General features: G+C 38.0%; 5 protein-coding genes across 7 annotated transcripts; 1 reads left to right on the forward strand and 4 right to left on the reverse strand.

The window, feature by feature from the left end:
- Positions 1-65: 65 nt before the first annotated feature.
- Positions 66-3,425, reverse strand: LOC137601451 (casein kinase II subunit beta). The gene is made up of 7 exons (XM_068323640.1): positions 3,335-3,425; positions 2,913-2,988; positions 1,807-1,909; positions 1,609-1,724; positions 1,452-1,527; positions 1,133-1,322; positions 66-746 (listed from the first exon to the last, which is right to left on the reverse strand). The coding sequence occupies exons 2-7, from the start codon at positions 2,982-2,984 to the stop codon at positions 656-658; spliced, it is 648 nt and encodes a 215-aa protein (XP_068179741.1). The 5' UTR covers positions 2,985-2,988; positions 3,335-3,425; the 3' UTR covers positions 66-655.
- A 769-nt stretch (positions 3,426-4,194) lies between these two features.
- LOC137601450 (allograft inflammatory factor 1-like) lies at positions 4,195-5,928 on the reverse strand. Its single transcript, XM_068323639.1, has 6 exons — positions 5,619-5,928; positions 5,474-5,535; positions 5,318-5,384; positions 5,136-5,177; positions 4,822-4,987; positions 4,195-4,453 (listed from the first exon to the last, which is right to left on the reverse strand). The coding sequence occupies exons 1-6, from the start codon at positions 5,926-5,928 to the stop codon at positions 4,366-4,368; spliced, it is 735 nt and encodes a 244-aa protein (XP_068179740.1). The 3' UTR covers positions 4,195-4,365.
- A 548-nt stretch (positions 5,929-6,476) lies between these two features.
- Positions 6,477-8,168, forward strand: wu:fb59e12 (uncharacterized). Its single transcript, XM_068323638.1, has 6 exons — positions 6,477-6,603; positions 7,087-7,356; positions 7,498-7,677; positions 7,752-7,802; positions 7,892-7,954; positions 8,050-8,168. Exons 1-6 carry the CDS (start codon positions 6,537-6,539, stop codon positions 8,058-8,060), a joined length of 642 nt encoding a protein of 213 aa, XP_068179739.1. The 5' UTR covers positions 6,477-6,536; the 3' UTR covers positions 8,061-8,168.
- LOC137601448 (uncharacterized) lies at positions 6,642-11,595 on the reverse strand. Of its 3 annotated transcripts, none has more exons than XM_068323635.1 (8): positions 11,487-11,595; positions 10,480-10,755; positions 10,095-10,379; positions 9,742-10,017; positions 9,396-9,656; positions 9,189-9,302; positions 9,082-9,107; positions 6,642-8,991 (listed from the first exon to the last, which is right to left on the reverse strand). In XM_068323635.1, exons 1-8 carry the CDS (start codon positions 11,578-11,580, stop codon positions 8,875-8,877), a joined length of 1,449 nt encoding a protein of 482 aa, XP_068179736.1. In that variant the 5' UTR covers positions 11,581-11,595; the 3' UTR covers positions 6,642-8,874. The 3 variants fall into 3 exon arrangements, with proteins under 3 accessions (XP_068179736.1, XP_068179737.1, XP_068179738.1); XM_068323636.1 differs by having other exon boundaries at positions 6,644-8,991; positions 11,438-11,595; XM_068323637.1 differs by having other exon boundaries at positions 6,644-8,991; positions 10,480-10,751; positions 11,438-11,569.
- Positions 11,596-12,539: 944 nt separating this feature from the next.
- On the reverse strand, positions 12,540-16,211 carry cyp21a2 (cytochrome P450, family 21, subfamily A, polypeptide 2). Its single transcript, XM_068324140.1, has 12 exons — positions 16,043-16,211; positions 15,657-15,848; positions 15,463-15,552; positions 15,230-15,384; positions 14,986-15,081; positions 14,717-14,827; positions 14,535-14,621; positions 14,262-14,345; positions 13,872-13,985; positions 13,617-13,783; positions 13,075-13,178; positions 12,540-12,985 (listed from the first exon to the last, which is right to left on the reverse strand). The coding sequence occupies exons 1-12, from the start codon at positions 16,164-16,166 to the stop codon at positions 12,738-12,740; spliced, it is 1,572 nt and encodes a 523-aa protein (XP_068180241.1). The 5' UTR covers positions 16,167-16,211; the 3' UTR covers positions 12,540-12,737.
- Positions 16,212-16,327: the final 116 nt, after the last annotated feature.

Genomic DNA, 16,327 nt, shown 5'->3' on the forward strand with positions numbered 1-16,327 from the left:
GAATGCAACTGCTAATATGAAGACTATTAGTAAAATAGTAACAGAAAAAAAATGAAACATAGGTCAATTTTTAACAAAACATTGTTCTTTATATCACTAATTTGTAGTCATTATTTACTAGCAATAGCACCATAACACAGTTACACATATTGCTATTTTCAAATAAAATCCTACTTTTCAAACCAAATCAAATATTTTTTTTAAAGCAGCTCTGCAACACCAGTAAATGATTTGAAGTATCTGAATGTTAAATCTGAAATACTGACAACTATCACAGATAGACAAATCTGTCTGGGGGCTGGTGGCAAGATTTCCTGTTAACATTCAATCCCTTGCAACTGATCCATGAAACACATGCAACCCGCCTTGAAAGTGCTTTAAAGCCACTGTTCAGAGTATGAAAAGATGGTTTGACATAAATTTAGGTTGAAGACTACATCAGAAGGACCAGACGATACACATATTGAATGCGGGGAAAAACTAACCTGAACTGTGAGCATCTCACTAAAGGAGTGGATTTGTTTGAATCTGGAACTGTCTTAACAACACAGAAGTGAGTTTTGGGTAACTGCACAGGCACTCACTGGGATTGTAAAATCCACTGCTTCATACAAGTCCTAAACACCTAAAAGACTGAGTTCCTCAGAGCAGATTTCTAGCGAATTGTCTTGACTGGACTCTTGAAGGTTGACGCAGCCTGAAGTTGAAGTTGATACGCCATCGGGTGAATTTTAAAACCATATAGCCTGAAATTAAAAAGAAAAACAAAATTACTCTTGACACCAATAGGACCAATATTCATTCAATGACCTTCTCAATTGGACTCTAACCTACAGTGGTATGAATTTTTTTTCAAAATTTTCTTCTATAAATCATTGGTTGTTCGGACCAGCAATTTCAGTTGATTACATCATATAGCAGACAAACACGGTGATGTTTGAGAAGTGAAATGAAGTTTATAGGATTAACAGAAAGTGTGCAACCAATGATTCATAAAGGAAAATCTTGAAAATGATCAAGGGTGCCCAAACTTTTTCATACCACTGTATGTTTTTGGTGACATACAACATACAATTAGAGGTCTATGGTATTTCTAGTTAATGAATGAGCGACATTGTGAGATGAAACACACCTTGGCACAAACTGGTTGGCAGGACGCTTTGGACGATACTCTGGGTGTACCATGAACAGCATGTGAGGGAACCCTGTTCCAAAATAAGCCCCATCTGTGTGGTGATGCCTGGACGATTTAGGGGTGTAAACGTCCATGCACTTAGGGCAATAAAGCTTCACCATTGCTTCTCCAGGGATGTCTGACAAACCTACATCAAATGATGGAGATGGATGAAAGTCTAGTATTGCTTCATATCCACTGACAAAGGGCAAAAGTGCATTGTGAGGTTTAAGTAAAAGAGAACTTGTTCATTGCAAATGGAAAGTAAAAGATTTACCAATAGGAAGCATTTGTTGATTCTCACAATAAACTCTGGGGCAATAGCCAAAATCCCCTTGCTGATACTTTTCCAACTATGGAGAGGAAAAAATTGAAAATGACTGCTACTGTGATGAAAAATATAAGAATTTTAAGTTATGAAGAAGCATTCTTACCATCTGTGCAATTCCTCTGTTTGTGAGGATGTAACGTGCATGTATGAGACCATAAAGCATCTCAGCTGCTTGTTCTATCAAGTCACTCTGATTGGGGTTGTCTTCAAGTTCCTCATCTGTCAAATTCAAGTGTTTCAGTCAGTTAAAGCATTGACTCCACATTACTACTAGTCAAAACGGCTATTTCAATATTCTCACCTGGCTCCAAGTCAAGAATCATGTCCAGAGCCTGGCGATAGTGAGGCACCTGCTCATTCAAACCAGTGAGATTAAACTTGTCCTGTATGTAGTCTTCATCAACCTGTAATACACAATTAAAAACGCAATGAACAGCTATTACCAAGATTAATTACAGTAATGGTGCATTGCTGCAGAACACCAATCATGCATTACATGAGAGCTTAACAGGATTAGTCAGACGCTTCCACTGATGGAAGCAGGGGTAAAATTAGAAATGGACTGCATGTGTGCAGAAAAACCAAAGTGACACACAATGATGCTTACGATTTGTAGGATTTTTATAATGTATTTTTCATTTCACATTTTTTCCCATGGCCAACGGAACAGTTTAGCAGCAAACAACAGGTGGCTTTAAAGGCAATTGTTATGAGTCTGAATGTGAAACCATTGAATTCTGCATGTTATCTAGTATCAGTGAAGTAACTTGCATGAAACTGAGTCATCTCCAGGAATGTTAAATTAAGTGTGTAAAATCACATGATTTGCAATTTCAGCCATAAAAATTTAGCTGAGATTCCACAAAGATTCTGTGGAACCACAACATACAAAATTAGAATAAAAAAAGTTAAATCCATGTGTACATCAATGAACTGATACTTAAAATATATGTTAATCTGATCTCATAAATTGCTTTTAATGTATTTCAAGACACATAACTCATTTTTTGGCAAAAAAAATATTGTCTACATCCGAGTCTGACAACCTTGCTGTGCTGATGGGACGCCATCGTTAGATTTCTCTTTATTCAATTTCTAATGGAAAATGACGTCACACTTTTATACTGTACTGGATGTTAATGGGCCGTGATCTAAACACCAGTGAAAAGCTCATAATTCTTTACACAATTGGTGTAAACACCTATAAACTGGCTTGTGATCATTATCGAGACGTCAGTTTATACCTAAGGATGAGGTGAACGACCTAAAAACTAAGGTGTACCTGTACTCATTTGTCCTCAGGGTATAAGTAGCTGAAAATTTGTGTAATTTAATGGGTTTTTTTTAAAAAGTTAAAATGAAATCACGTTGAAATTCTTAGGTTGAAATCAGGTTGACTGAACTAACCTCACAGAAGAATTCATTTCCCCTCAGTCCACAAAACCAGGATATCCAGGACACCTCCTCGGAGCTGCTCATTCTCCTGTGAAACCAAAACGGAGCCGCAATGTGTGAACGTCTTGAAACGGTCATTACCGAAGGACACAAAAACGTAGAACCAACATTCTACTCCATAAAGGTTCATCAAACTATACCTTTTATGTAAGACATTTTGATAAGAGTGCGTCTTAACTGTATTTAATAGTTCATTATTATTTAGCTACAGCCTATGCAGCTACGTTAGCGTTTCATTGCATGCTAGCTCGCTTAACTTAGCATGATTGCGTAGCATTGTAGTATGTAATTCATTTAACGGAACAGCAAATCAACGTTACAGGTATTTTCTCCCCTATATATATATATAAACTATAAAAGTCATGTTTACTCACGTTTCTTTATAATAGTTACCACATCAACTTAAAAGCTGAACTGATTTACATTTGCTTCCGGGATAGCGAATATTATCCGGTCAAATCCAAACATGTTCCGGTTAACAACTGATTTCAAAATAAAGCTCCTCATGAAAAGAGCGCGCGAACGACCAAGCAAATGTGTACAAATAAATAAGTAAAATGAGATAAAATCAAATTTTACACACTTTTCCATCCATCCGCGTTTTAATTACATAAAGTTTCAGGATACATCAAGTTTCAGGATACATAAAGTTTCTACATATCCAAACCTACCCTAACCCTAAACCCTACCCTAACCCCAAAACCTAATCTCTGAACCTAACCCTAATCCCTAATTTAACCGAACCTTAACTAACCTAACCTGACCTAACCTAATCTAATCCTTTAACGCTAACCCCAATTCTAACACAAAACCTAATCGTAACTCTACCCTGGCCCTATCCTTAACCCAACCTTAACCCCCAAACCTAACCCAACCCCTTATCCCTGACGCTAAACCTAACCCCCAACCTTTAACCTAACCCTAACCCTGACCCTAAACCAAACCCCAGTCCTCTTACCCGAACAATAACCACAACCCCTAATGCTAAACTAACTCTAACCCTGACCTCTTACCTCTACAGTATTACCCCTAATCCTTAACTCTACCCTACCCTAACCCTCTCCTAAACCTAATCTTAACTTTACCCCTACCCCTGGTCCTTAAACTCAACCTTATAAAACATGTCAGTAAGCCTAACAAATTCCCTTAATGATATCTGGTTGTACACTGTGTTTATGTGTAATGTTTGTTCAAGTGTTTACATATTAATGTTTTTAAAAATGAACAATTGTGGTCATATAAATTCTAGTACTTTATTTAAAATTTGCATAGGTTGTTTTTTTTTTCTGATTACCAAAAATGTGAGAGGATATGATGTTTACTATACATTTACAATAAAATGAAATATACAAGGAAACAAACAAACAGAGATCTAGATAGCCAATCAAGAGGGATTAGAGATCCTTCAGGGCAAGTCTGAAAAGGTTTTGCGACAAGGTGGAGCCATGTCTTTTGGGTCCTGTTCCTTTCCCATGCCTTCAAACATCAAGATTCTGAAATGATGAAAATCCATTGTTAGCAGCTAGAAAACTTTTATGTGAAGGCACAGAATACGTACATGGAGAGGACATCATTTGTGATTTTTTTTGTATCAGAAGGCTTCTATTGTACCGTACATCCTAAAAATTGAGACATTAAAAACATTTCTATTTGCTTTTAGGTCACATTATTTTTGGCATCTGAATATTTGATTGATCAGAAAGTTATAGACTAATGAACAAAATTATTGCAAGTAGTTTCAAGGAAATTTCTACCATCACTTGCTTATCCTTTGATAATTACAGTAATAATGTTCCTTCAACCTTAATTATACCCAGCCCCAATATTGTATAATTCACTGAAGTACCCAGTATTTACTCACATTTTTAGAATTGCATTTCTTTTTCCTAGCATCATATTTACGAAGTCATGGTAGCCAATAGTGTCCTGCGATGCCCCTCCAACCACCTCTGACATCATCTTTTTTAGCTCCAAGTGAGTCTTGGCCATTCCCAGTTTTTCCAGCATCCGTTTTAACCCCATTATATCTGTAATAAAAATAGTTCAACAAAAACAAGTAAGTAAAAAATGTTAATGTTCTTAACTTAGGAAGATAATTTTGTTGTACATCACTAGAAGCAACATTATTGATTGTAGCTGAAAATACTTGAGTAATTTAGACAGGTGTAATTTTACCTAGTTCTCCTTTGTCATTGAGGTCAAACTCCATATATTTACCTGTAACATAAGCATAATCGCAGTTAAGTGTTTAAATGTAATTTACTATATACTGTACACACACACACATACGCACGCACGCACGCACGCACACACACACACACTGTATATAAAGTACTTACTGTATATGAAGCACTTACTTTTAAACATTTCAAGTTTTGAGCTAAGCTCTTCCTCTTCTTCATACTGGGGATCTGAGAGAAAAGCCTTAAAAAGAGATAATTAAATAACACAGATAATTTTAAAAGGCCATCTAAAATGTAATGTCTGTCCTAAGCCCAAATATATCATCTTACCTCATTGATAGAGTTCAGTTTTTCTTCCTGATGACTCTTGAGAAGACCATACGCTTTTCCTCCTGAGATAAACAAATAAGAAATACATAGAAGTATCCATCAGATGAGCAAAAAAATAATATGTTAAAATAAAATCCAAACCGACCTTGAAATTTTTGGTCCATTTCTATGCGCAGAACTGAGAGGCTGTGAAAACAACACTGAGAGTGTTCAAATCTTAGTTCCTGTAAACTGACGAACAAGAGGAAGTGAAGTATCAAAGTTTTGTCCAGCATCAGTGAGGTTCGTCTGTAGTATTTAATAGCAAAGGTTAGCTGAAGATGCACGTCACACCATTCACTCAGTTTTAGAATTTCACCAAAAATGAGGAAATTAAGTAAAAACACAACTTTATTGCTCAGTAAGAGAAATTTGTATACTGTATAGCTGCTGTGAAATGGCCAGAATGACCTCATTCAGATGTCAACTCTGATATAGTGAACTGAGAAAGCAACGTATTTCCCCTGTTTTTGAAGTAAGTTGAGATTTCATTTTGAGGAAGGAAATGTGATGCCACAAGGAGAACTGCAATTTGGGAAATGTCATAAAAGTTCGGAGTACGTGTGTTTGGAAATTTATTGTTCAGAAAACTTTTATTGAGAGTGATGTCCTCCTTTTCATGTAAGTTGCAGACATCTTCATACCCATCCAGCTTCCAGTGCAGCCACAGTCAGGTCCACAGACCACACTGCTGAGCAGTTATGGTGTGCCTCATGCCACTTCCGTGGCAGTAGTGAGTGTGAGTCAAAGACTGATCTGTCACTTGCCCGTTTCACATTGAAGTGTGAGCCCATTAAATAACCCTTTATTATGATCTGCCAGCAATCCTGATGTAAGACCTTTAGGTCTTGCCACACGGTGGCAGAATTAACCACAAAATAACTTTGAAAAATTGAATCGACTGCAGCAGTTAGTTTCATGTTGACACCTCTATACTATTTACAGAACTGAGAATTGGTGTATACATAACAATATCCAAGTCAATGATCTTTTGTCACTTCGCTATTCTACGTTACACCAAAAAATGGCACATTTTTATCTGCAGGTTCTCCTGTTATTAGTTGTGTTAACAGTCATATCAGAATGCAGAGGTGAGTAGGTATATTTCTTCTACAGGTTAAATCAAAAGATATCATAAATGTGTTTTAATTTTTATAAAAAGCAAATGAGTAAATTGTGACTGAGCACAACAGAGTGCCAAACCAAATATCTTCCAGTTATTGAAGAATTTTTAATTATTTGCCCTGCAGCTCTGAAACTGAATGATTTATCGGATTTGATCCCAATATGCCAGAATAGAATATGTATTTTGGGTCTTCTTTCCAAAAATTGTAAAAGCATCTAACTAGAAAATAAGATATGGATAGTTAAATGGATAAAGTGTGCTACAGACAAACAAAAGACTATCTTTGGCTTAAAACACCTCAGATTCTGGAACAGTAATGTGTGTTGAAAGTGATGGAAATAGATAAATGTCTCTTTTTCTGACAATTACAGAAATGTCCAGCTGTCAAATTTAATGGGGTTGGTTGTGATTGTGACACGTGTGATCACATAAATCTCTTCTCTTTCAGAGTGCAAATCCCCTCAGGTAGTGCAGGCGGCGTCTGGCACAGTCATTACCCTGAGCTGCCCTGTGAACATAACATCAGAAAAAGAAACATCCCAAAATATCTCCTGGGTAATGCTGAAAGGAAACGGCTCAAGACATATCAAGTCTACAAGCATGAAAATTAATGGGACGACATTAGTAATCGACTCTGTTCAGGACTGGGACAGCGGTTGGTACAGATGTAAGGACATGAATACACTGCTCTGTTTTGATATTTTTCTACAAATTCAAGGTAAGATTTTAACTCTTTGAGGTCATTATAAACTCAAAATGAGAATATACACATCTCTAATATACCTTCTCCATCTTTCTATTTCTTTAATAAATTACAATGTTAAATGCAATGTTATCTTTTTTTTTTACTGTGCCTCAGTGCTGACAACTAGTGAAATGGATTGGAACACCAAGAAGGAAGGGAGCAGAGTGATACTTCCTGTAGTTGTCATTTCAGTCAGTGTTATGGTTGTTATAACTGCTGCTCTGATAGGACAAGCAATCATTTGTAGACTTAACACGGGGAGAGCTGCTCACGAAACCCAGAACCACTCAGCAGGTTTGATATACCTAGGGACAATTTTCACATTTTGATAGTGAAGCATTATCACAGCCCTATGTTCTTCTCATTAGATATTCATATGGAGACTATTGAGGATATTCTGATTACCACGCAGTCACAGGGTGAGCACTGTCTTTCTTTCATCTACATTACAAACATTCTGGCTTTCTTTCTTTCCATGACAAATGTCAAATATTTCCCTTCGTCTCAGATCTTACAAACCACCAAGTCGACAGTTTGTACCAACAATTCCAGGAGGAAAGCCTGCATACATGTAAGTAGCAGATTATTCTTTCTGCTATTATAAAATCTAATTTTATCTCTGGCTTATTAAAATAGCCAAATGACTATTTCTTTTTATCATTGCAGTCCATTATTAGTTACTGTGACCCTACTCAGGTAAAAGAAGATTGATTGCTATCATTTCTGGATCACCTGATTCCATCTACACTTCCAATAACATGCAATATCTACACAACTGTAATATGCATTTATCTTGTCTTGAACAAAGAAGCAACTATAGTTTACACTGAGCATCATTTAACAGTTCACACAAATATAACATGAAAAGTCATACACTTTGTGAACTGCTGAAATGAAAAAAACAAAATATTTTATCTGATTTGAACAAATAGTTGTATGATGAAGAAGTCATGATGAAGAAATTGTAAATTCTATATTCCTAAATATGAATGCTTGAATCTCTCTTCTACTACTCTATCCTATTGCTGTCTATCCTTTTCTTCCACCCTCTCTGAATGCTGCTGCTGTGATCGCGTAAATTTTCCTACCGTGTGAAAAATAAAAAGAATGATCTTATTTTATCTCACTTTAAGTCATAACCCTGCCTTCCTTTCTGCTTATCCCATTAGAGGTCGCCACGGCATGTCATCCTTTTTCCATTTTTAGGGAAAGCTCATATTTGTTTGACCAAGTTTTTTACACTGGATGCCCTTCCTGCCGCGACCCTCTGCATTTATCCTTGCTTGGGACCAGCCTGCAGCTGACACTGGTTTGTGCCCCTGTAGAGCTGCAAATGCCAGGGATTGAACCCGGGGCAGCATACGCTCTACCACTGTGCTACATCCCCAATTAATAAAAAAAATCATGAACAAAAGTCTGTTTTACTATCCCTTGCACTTAACGTTTAAGACATAATTCAGAGTAATGATTGACATTACAAACAACTGTGAATTAATTCTTGTTAACAGCTTGTAATAAATCATAGAAACTGGTAGCTTCTTGTTTGGTTTCTCTTTGATGATGTGGTTCCTCATAATATGCATCTTCGTAGGAATCATTAATGTGAATCTGTGAACAAGAATTCCAAAGTTACAAAAAGGAGCAAAATCTAATGTGACCCTTTAAACTGAAGTTTGCTTCCTAGGTGTGTCCTCTTACCATTCCTATACTTGACAGGTCAGTTCCTGCAAATAGAAAAGCAGTGAAACATCAGCCATTTGGGTGTCATTTTATTTTGTTACGCTGTATGCTAGATGTTGCCTTACCAGATTCAGCACCTGCATCCTTGTGCCTCCTCTTTATGTACATGTAGAGTCCGAGCGCAACGACACATATGAGCAACCCCAGAATAAGGGCTGTCCATGCAGCCGTTTGTAGAGCTGCAGATATGAAGTTATTAACATTTAACTCAGAAACCACAAATAAGAGTGCTATTTCAAGGAAAAGGCAACAATACCATCAAGAATACGTACAGTTAACCATGCGCCACTTCTTAGATACCACCAAATCACCCTCTCTGTGCACCGAACAAGTGAATTCTTCTGATGTCTCTGATAAAACCGAGAGACACAGATTATTTCGGAGAGTGCCATTATCATTAGATTCACCACACCGCCAGCTCGATTGGTTATTTCCAGACCAAATTAGATTGAAATATCTTTCACATATCTTAGCACAGGTGAGCACACAAGTCAAGGTGAGGTTGTCTTTCCCTGGCTCGTATTCTGAAATAACTACAAAAATAAACACAGGTTGAAATTTATAATCAGCATTGATATAAAAATTAAACATAACAGAATTCAGCCTGTGTTTTCTTACCATCTAGAATATGCAGCCTAATTGTCTTCACCACTTTTTGCTGGCCAATTGACTCTGAACACTGGTACTCCCCAGCATGCACAGCGCTCACCTTGCTGATAAACAGTGATGAATCTTTATTCATATGAAATGTTTCTGTTTGGTCTTTAAATGGTAGGATATCATCTGTCCTTCCACGTAAAGTCCACTCCACACTTCTACCACCAACAAGAGAAGTGTTACCACAAGTGAGTGACACTGACTCACCCACCGCAGTGAATACTTCCTCTACACCATCTGGGGAAAAGGCACCGCTAATTACACTGTGTGCATGTTGAACCACAATTTCATTTGGAGGAAGTGCAGTGTCATACCTTCGACTGTTGTTGCATAGCTGATGGTGGCTTTAATGGTGTTATTTAGAAACAGCTGGCATTTCCATTTTCTGTGGTGATCAGTCAGTTTTTTATTGATAATTAGTTTAGAGAAACATTCCGAGGGACTTTCAAAGTGGAATCTGTCTCCTTGTAATGGTGTATTATCTTCAGTACTCCACTCGATGTGAATCCCTCTGTTGTGACAAGGAACATATCCCATGTATGTATTGAGGAAACACTGGAGCTCTATCGTGCCATCCATGGGAATCAAGCTCTCTGTAACTAGTGAATGAAAGAAGTCTTTCATCAGATCATGTGACAACAGATATTGTCCTCAACTTATTGGAAAAAAAAAGAGGTGTGAGGCACCCGAACTACTTACGTTCAAGAATCTGGAGAGAAATACTCGCACTAAATGCTCCACTGTCACAAGTGTAAAGCCGTGCATCATTTAGCTCCAGGTGATTAACCACCAGGGAGCAGTCCTTTTGGAGACTGATGGTGTTTGGAGCCTCCACCCTTCCAGCCTTCACCACCTCAATAATTGACCCAAACTCTCCAGCCATGATCCAGTTGACAGAGGAGCAGGATGTAATTGACGGTATTTCACATGGCAAAGAAACATCATCTCCTGCTACAGCAAACATCATCAGACTGTCTGATGGGAAGGATATCAAACGATCAGGTTGTCCTGTTCCATAACAATATTCACTAACAATAAATAACAATCACAGATGTTTGTGACCAGCATGATAAATCATCGTAGAAATCATCACTTTCATCTCATAATATACCTTGTCTAACATTGTAGTCTTGTCTAACATCTCTTTTTTTTACCACATGATCAGGACATGGAAAGGCTCACAACTTTCATGAAAAGGAACTCCTGCACACTTGCACAATAATTTTTATTGCAATATTTCTATGCTCAACCATAGAGTACCATACTACAACACATTAAATACAATACTATTAGTCTTGTGTCATTAAAAATTTTTCTAAATAAGGTGAGGGAGCTTATCCCTTTAAAGCCAAGTGTATCATATTTGATACATTTGGTCTTTCCAACCCCCCACCACCACCACCAAAAACAAAAAAACCTGATGTACCCAAAAACACACATGAATCTTTATTTGTCATGCCAGAAAATCTGGAGTTTGCAAAAATTATACAAATTACAGCTCATATTACTAGGTTATGTATTTTTGACACATTTTCCAGAAGGTTCCATTAATAATTTTTCTGCAATTACAGTATTTCAGGTTTTAGGCTTTAAATAATTATTGTTATTATGTCATATTCCAAGAAAAGATATAAACCAAACTATTTTTCATAATTACCCAGTGACTGGAGTCTAGCCGTTGTCAGAGAAAGAAGACAGAGTCTAACCATTAAAAAGGAAGCCATTCTCCTCTTCGATGTCTTGCAGATTTTTTTGTTTATTGCTAAATCTTCTGATAGCAGAAGCACATTCAAAACACATTTTCAGGAAATGGGATTGAGCAAATCCTTTTTAGTTTAAGGCCAACCAATGAGTGTGACCCATTCTCATCTTCCCTTTTAGATCCTGTAATTTTGCATAAACATGTGACCACTGCACAAAGCATTGCATCATGCTAACTGTCTATTGTATGTGCTTACATGTGATGGTATTCCTGTCCATCACATGCACAATCTAGAAGTGCAGTAACACAAACCTTTGCCAAGGCTTATAGTTCACTCCTCTATGATATGCAAATCTGCAAATGCAAAAACTGCATGTCTGGATTTGTTGTGCAAAGGGATTTACATTACAGTAGTTGAGGTTTTGAATGTAGCCGCATTGCAACAAACAGAAAACAGCTCTATTTCCCCAGCCATCATCTCTCCCTCTAATCATTCATTGTTTTGCTCACTCGACCACAGTTGTTCTCTTGAGCTGAGAGCAGGGTGCCAACTTGAAACTTTGTTAATGTGTGTATTTGCAGTGTGATGTGGTTCCACTATGAAACATAACAGTTTGTTTCTTAAACCGAGCTACACCAATCCATCAAGTCTCATGAAAGCAGGGCATTAGTTGTTTTTTTTCACAATCCTGTTGACAAATCAACAAACTGAATTGAAAACATGCTCTCCATAGCACTGTGGTCTATCATCAGATTCTGGCTGATGATATCAATGCAAACACTTTTTCAAAATGCCCTTTTAATGAAGAGTAGGCATAAAGAATATTTTCCGAGGGATCGTTTTTTTTTCACCTTCATCCATATGTCTAGCATTTCTCCTCTGGATGCTGCTGCCAAACTCTCTGACTCATATTACTCTTCTTGAAAACTTGCAGGTATTTGATCAGTTAAAGGTTACAGTTAGTTTTACAGGTTTTGATTGATGATTCAGATGTTTCTCTGGAACAGAGTTTATAATGCATCACTATATAGTGGTTATGTAAAGCCATGGCTTGGAAGTAGACAGTTTATGAAGTGTTAAACAGATATTAGACAAACAAAATAAATGATTATTTTGAAGCATTTATATCATATTAAAGACAAATTGAGTATTTGTGAGAAACATTCATGTGAAGGATCTGTTATTATTCTGTATTTACAGTAAAATTTTATGTCATTTATTCACGGGACATTATAACAGCTGGCACTCTGCAGCTCAGGGATCGGCATCAGGTCTTGGATGAGCAAGAACTGTGTAGGACTTGACCTTGAGCACAACACTGGCTACTCCTCTCAGGTCAGGAAGGGAGGTCTCAGGAGGAACAAACTGGAAATCTCTCAGCAAGTAGGCAGTGAATAGAAACAGCTCCATTTTGGCAACAGACTCCCCCAAACAAAGACGGGCCCCACCTCCGAAAGGGATCAGGGCACGGGTGGAGCCTCCTCCGCCTTCCAGAAATCGCTCTGAAAGTAAGGAAAAGTAGTTGTTTTATTTGATATGTGCTGATTCAAGTCAAAGGAATGTGCACCATATCACAGTTGGAGAGCAGGACCTGGTTTAAACCTGTGTGGATCAGCCCAAACGGTTGGATCATGGTGAGCTCCAAACAGATTAGGGATGATGACTGTGTTCTTAGGGATGAAGTAGCCTGCAATACTAAACATATGAGGGAATTATTATTTTGCCACAATGTAATTAAAATAGCAGGTAGCATAGTTTTAAAAACCAGACATCATATCGAACATGATTCCGTATTCATTTGCATACCTACTTACTGACATGAAGAATACTGCTTAAGTATTTTAAGGAATTTTTTTACCGATATGAAGTCACATGCAAATGACAAATCCACACATTTTCTAACTGCACAGAATAAATTGAGATGTAGTTGGTCCTTAAGTTCATAGTAACAGTGTTCATTGTACATTATAAGTCAGTTTAGCCCAGTTATAGCTCTACTATTAACTTTTACAGTATTTGAATCAAAGCATTTTCGCCCACATTACAGCTAAGCTTTGATACAGAGAAATACGGTTTAGCAATTCCTGTGACTTGTGTTCTTTCATTATAGCTCCATGTTGTCATTCAGCTGACCTGCTGTCTCTAATGGCTCTGTGTGGCACCGCCAGTGGGGCAACTGGCCTGAGTCTGAGGACCTCATGAATGAGAGCACACAGGACAGGAAGTCTGTGCCTGTCGCTGTACTTGGGGTATCGTCCTTCCGGCACAGTGCACAGCTCCTCATACACCTTGGTCTGCACCTAGGGATTAAACTATGGGATGTGAGACCATGAGATGGACCTCAGAGCATGTAAGTATGATGCTTGCTGCAAAGTGGTGAATCCCTGCCTCTGGTCTGTGCAGAAGAAAGGCCACAGTCCAGTTCAGCCAGGCTGCAGTTGTCTCTGTTCCCCCAATGATAAGGTCAACAGTGGCCATGTGAACATGAACATCTGTCAGAACCTAGAGCCATGAACAAGTGCAGTTAATTCCTAACACAGTACTGTATAAGGAAAGTAGATAAATCAGTTATCCAAAATTATTTATCACTTCACAGTTGAGACAGACAGACAGACAGACAGACAGACAGACAGACAGACAGACAGACAGACAGACAGACAGACAGACAGACAGACAGACAGACAGACAGACAGACAGACAGACAGACAGACAGACAGACAGACAGACAGTTAGTTTATGCCGTTTAACACTGATCCCCAATGGTTTTTTTGTACTCACCACTCCATGTTCTGTGTCATCATATTGGTCAAGACCATGTAGGAGGGATCCTGTGATCTCATCTTTACTTCCCTTATCTTGTGACTGTAAAAATTACAAAGAAACATCTGATAATGTATCTGTTTTTCTGAGTGTGACCACTTGATTAGCCTTATTCACATTTTTACATAAGCGTTATTTAATAACTGAGCCAGGCTGAGGGATTTAGCCCGACTGAACCTATTCAGATATGTTTTCAACGTGCAATTGTTTCTAGTTTTTAGGCTCACAAACCTTGTAGTTGTTGAGATGTTTTCTTATAATTTCATCTCTCCTGGCTACCTCTTTCAGGAGATGGGAAAACACAGGATTGGGGAATTTCTTGGAGAAGACAAGGAAGAGAGTGTGTAAGATCCCATTTACAGGATGCTTGTCAGTCTTTCCTATGATATACAGTTAAATGAATGAATATTTACTCTGAGCAGTGGGAAGGAGTCCAGGGTGGAAATCCAAGGGGAGCCCCAAAGACCAACAATCTCATTCAGACAGTCATGCATCTGACGCAGCTCTGAGGAACTTTTTTCATACTATGAATCATGCACATATCGAAAAATGTAAATATATCTTATGAATGGATGTAAAGCAAGCTTCAAAGACAAAAAGGCAAGCAATCCTTGGTTTGCCACAACCTGTGGATTTTAATACTTACATGTATTAAATGAGGTGTTGGGAGACCAATACTTACTTCTTTTCCAAAGGCCAAAGTAGTGATGACATTGCTGGCTGCCACTGTGAAATCCTCAGAGAGGTCCACAGGTCTGCCTCTATAGTTCATTAATACCTAAAGAGAGAACAATGTGGTCAGATAACAAAAAATGTTATCTGACTACAACAGAAGAGTCAGACAACATTTGTTGCCTGATACCTGGTATCAGGCAACATATAAGTGTGTTTTCATATTGTTTTTGTATTTTTTCTGTTTTCCGTACCTCTCTCAATTGTAGTGCCTGTTTCTCAATCACAGCATGCAATGACTGCTGGCAGCATCGCTGCAGAGCACCATGGACGAGGCGACGGAGTGCTCTCCACTCCTCATTGTAGTCTCCCAGAGAAATGTTGCGTCCTCCCCCAGACACAATATCAGCTGATACAAGCCAGGAAAGATGTACAGTCATAAAATATTATGAATCTTATCATTGAAAAACAAGTTTGAGATGTTCACCTGTGTATGAAATCGGTCTCCCAGCAAAGTCTGACCATTTTTTCACCAGTGCTTCCCTTATGACATCAACACTGCTAAGTACCACCATTGCTGGACAAAAATAAAACAGGGTTGTTGGTGTGGTGGCCTGCCCAAAAGCTGATCTTCTCCTTTCTCATGTTAGCATATTATGTAATAAAACTATCTTTCATTACTTGTGTTTCCACATTTAAGGCGGTAGATATTCCCATACTGCTGTGCCAGTTCAGTCAAGTGAATTGGAAGGTGATCATGTGTCAGCTCCAACATGTTTCCTATGAGGAAATGGCCAGAAGGACCTGGGAGGGAAATGGATGAGGAGCACGGAAGGAACTGAGAGAGACACTGCATCAGCTTACAGTCGACCACTGGAAGGTAAAGTTGAGAAAGACATTGTAATAGAGAAAAAAATGTGTAAGATCAAATTTATCAAAAATAAAAAAAAGTTATCAAAAATGCATGAAATCAACAAAACCTAAAAGCCCTGATGTACAGTATGTTTACCTATAAATGTACAAACAGCAACATGAAATACACACAATGATTACAAATAGATACCTACCTTTACTCTGTGTGTGATCTTTCTGTCCCGATTTCTTTACCCGACCCAAATAGCAGAACAGGACCAACAAAAACACAAGTAGTACTACAGCTCCCACACTGATCATTGATATTTCTATTGCCATGACGTGGCTTCTTGCTGGTGTCCCACTTCAGAAAGCTGTTCAACACTCTGCTGTCCACATTTATAGTGCTCACATCAGTCCCAAAGCCTTTCAATATGATGTAATGTTTATTTTTTCAAATCAAGGAAGGTCTAAATATCTTTTTAGGTCAGCATAGCTGA

Source organism: Antennarius striatus, chromosome 9 (genome assembly GCF_040054535.1).
Source record: "Antennarius striatus isolate MH-2024 chromosome 9, ASM4005453v1, whole genome shotgun sequence".
NCBI classification, from domain to species: domain Eukaryota; kingdom Metazoa; phylum Chordata; class Actinopteri; order Lophiiformes; family Antennariidae; genus Antennarius; species Antennarius striatus.

Bases quoted from the DNA above. Each gene is read 5' to 3' on its own strand.
- LOC137601451 (XM_068323640.1), bottom strand. From the start codon at position 2,984: ATGAGCAGCTCCGAGGAGGTGTCCTGGATATCCTGGTTTTGTGGACTG. The intron at 1,323-1,451 runs GTAAATCTTTTA...CATTTGATGTAG, and splicing joins TCAACAAATGCTTCCTATTG to GTTTGTCAGACATCCCTGGA. The intron at 747-1,132 runs GTGTGTTTCATC...TTTTAATTTCAG, and splicing joins GCCAACCAGTTTGTGCCAAG to GCTATATGGTTTTAAAATTC.
- cyp21a2 (XM_068324140.1), bottom strand. From the start codon at position 16,166: ATGGCAATAGAAATATCAATGATCAGTGTGGGAGCTGTAGTACTACTT. The intron at 15,849-16,042 runs GTAGGTATCTAT...TTTACCTTCCAG, and splicing joins AGATCACACACAGAGTAAAG to TGGTCGACTGTAAGCTGATG. The intron at 13,784-13,871 runs GCAGGGATTCAC...TTTAATCCCTAG, and splicing joins TTCTTCTGCACAGACCAGAG to GTGCAGACCAAGGTGTATGA.
- LOC137601450 (XM_068323639.1), bottom strand. From the start codon at position 5,928: ATGAGGTCATTCTGGCCATTTCACAGCAGCTATACAGTATACAAATTT. The intron at 5,385-5,473 runs GTAAGATGATAT...TCTCTTTTTAAG, and splicing joins AACTGAACTCTATCAATGAG to GCTTTTCTCTCAGATCCCCA. The intron at 4,988-5,135 runs GTAAAATTACAC...TTTTTATTACAG, and splicing joins CAATGACAAAGGAGAACTAG to ATATAATGGGGTTAAAACGG.
- LOC137601448 (XM_068323635.1), bottom strand. From the start codon at position 11,580: ATGTGTTTTGAATGTGCTTCTGCTATCAGAAGATTTAGCAATAAACAA. The intron at 10,380-10,479 runs GTAAGTAGTTCG...TTCATTCACTAG, and splicing joins TTCTCTCCAGATTCTTGAAC to TTACAGAGAGCTTGATTCCC. The intron at 9,657-9,741 runs GTAAGAAAACAC...TTATTTTTGTAG, and splicing joins TAGGCTGCATATTCTAGATG to TTATTTCAGAATACGAGCCA.
- wu:fb59e12 (XM_068323638.1), top strand. From the start codon at position 6,537: ATGGCACATTTTTATCTGCAGGTTCTCCTGTTATTAGTTGTGTTAACA. The intron at 7,357-7,497 runs GTAAGATTTTAA...ACTGTGCCTCAG, and splicing joins TATTTTTCTACAAATTCAAG to TGCTGACAACTAGTGAAATG. The intron at 7,678-7,751 runs GTTTGATATACC...TCTTCTCATTAG, and splicing joins AACCCAGAACCACTCAGCAG to ATATTCATATGGAGACTATT.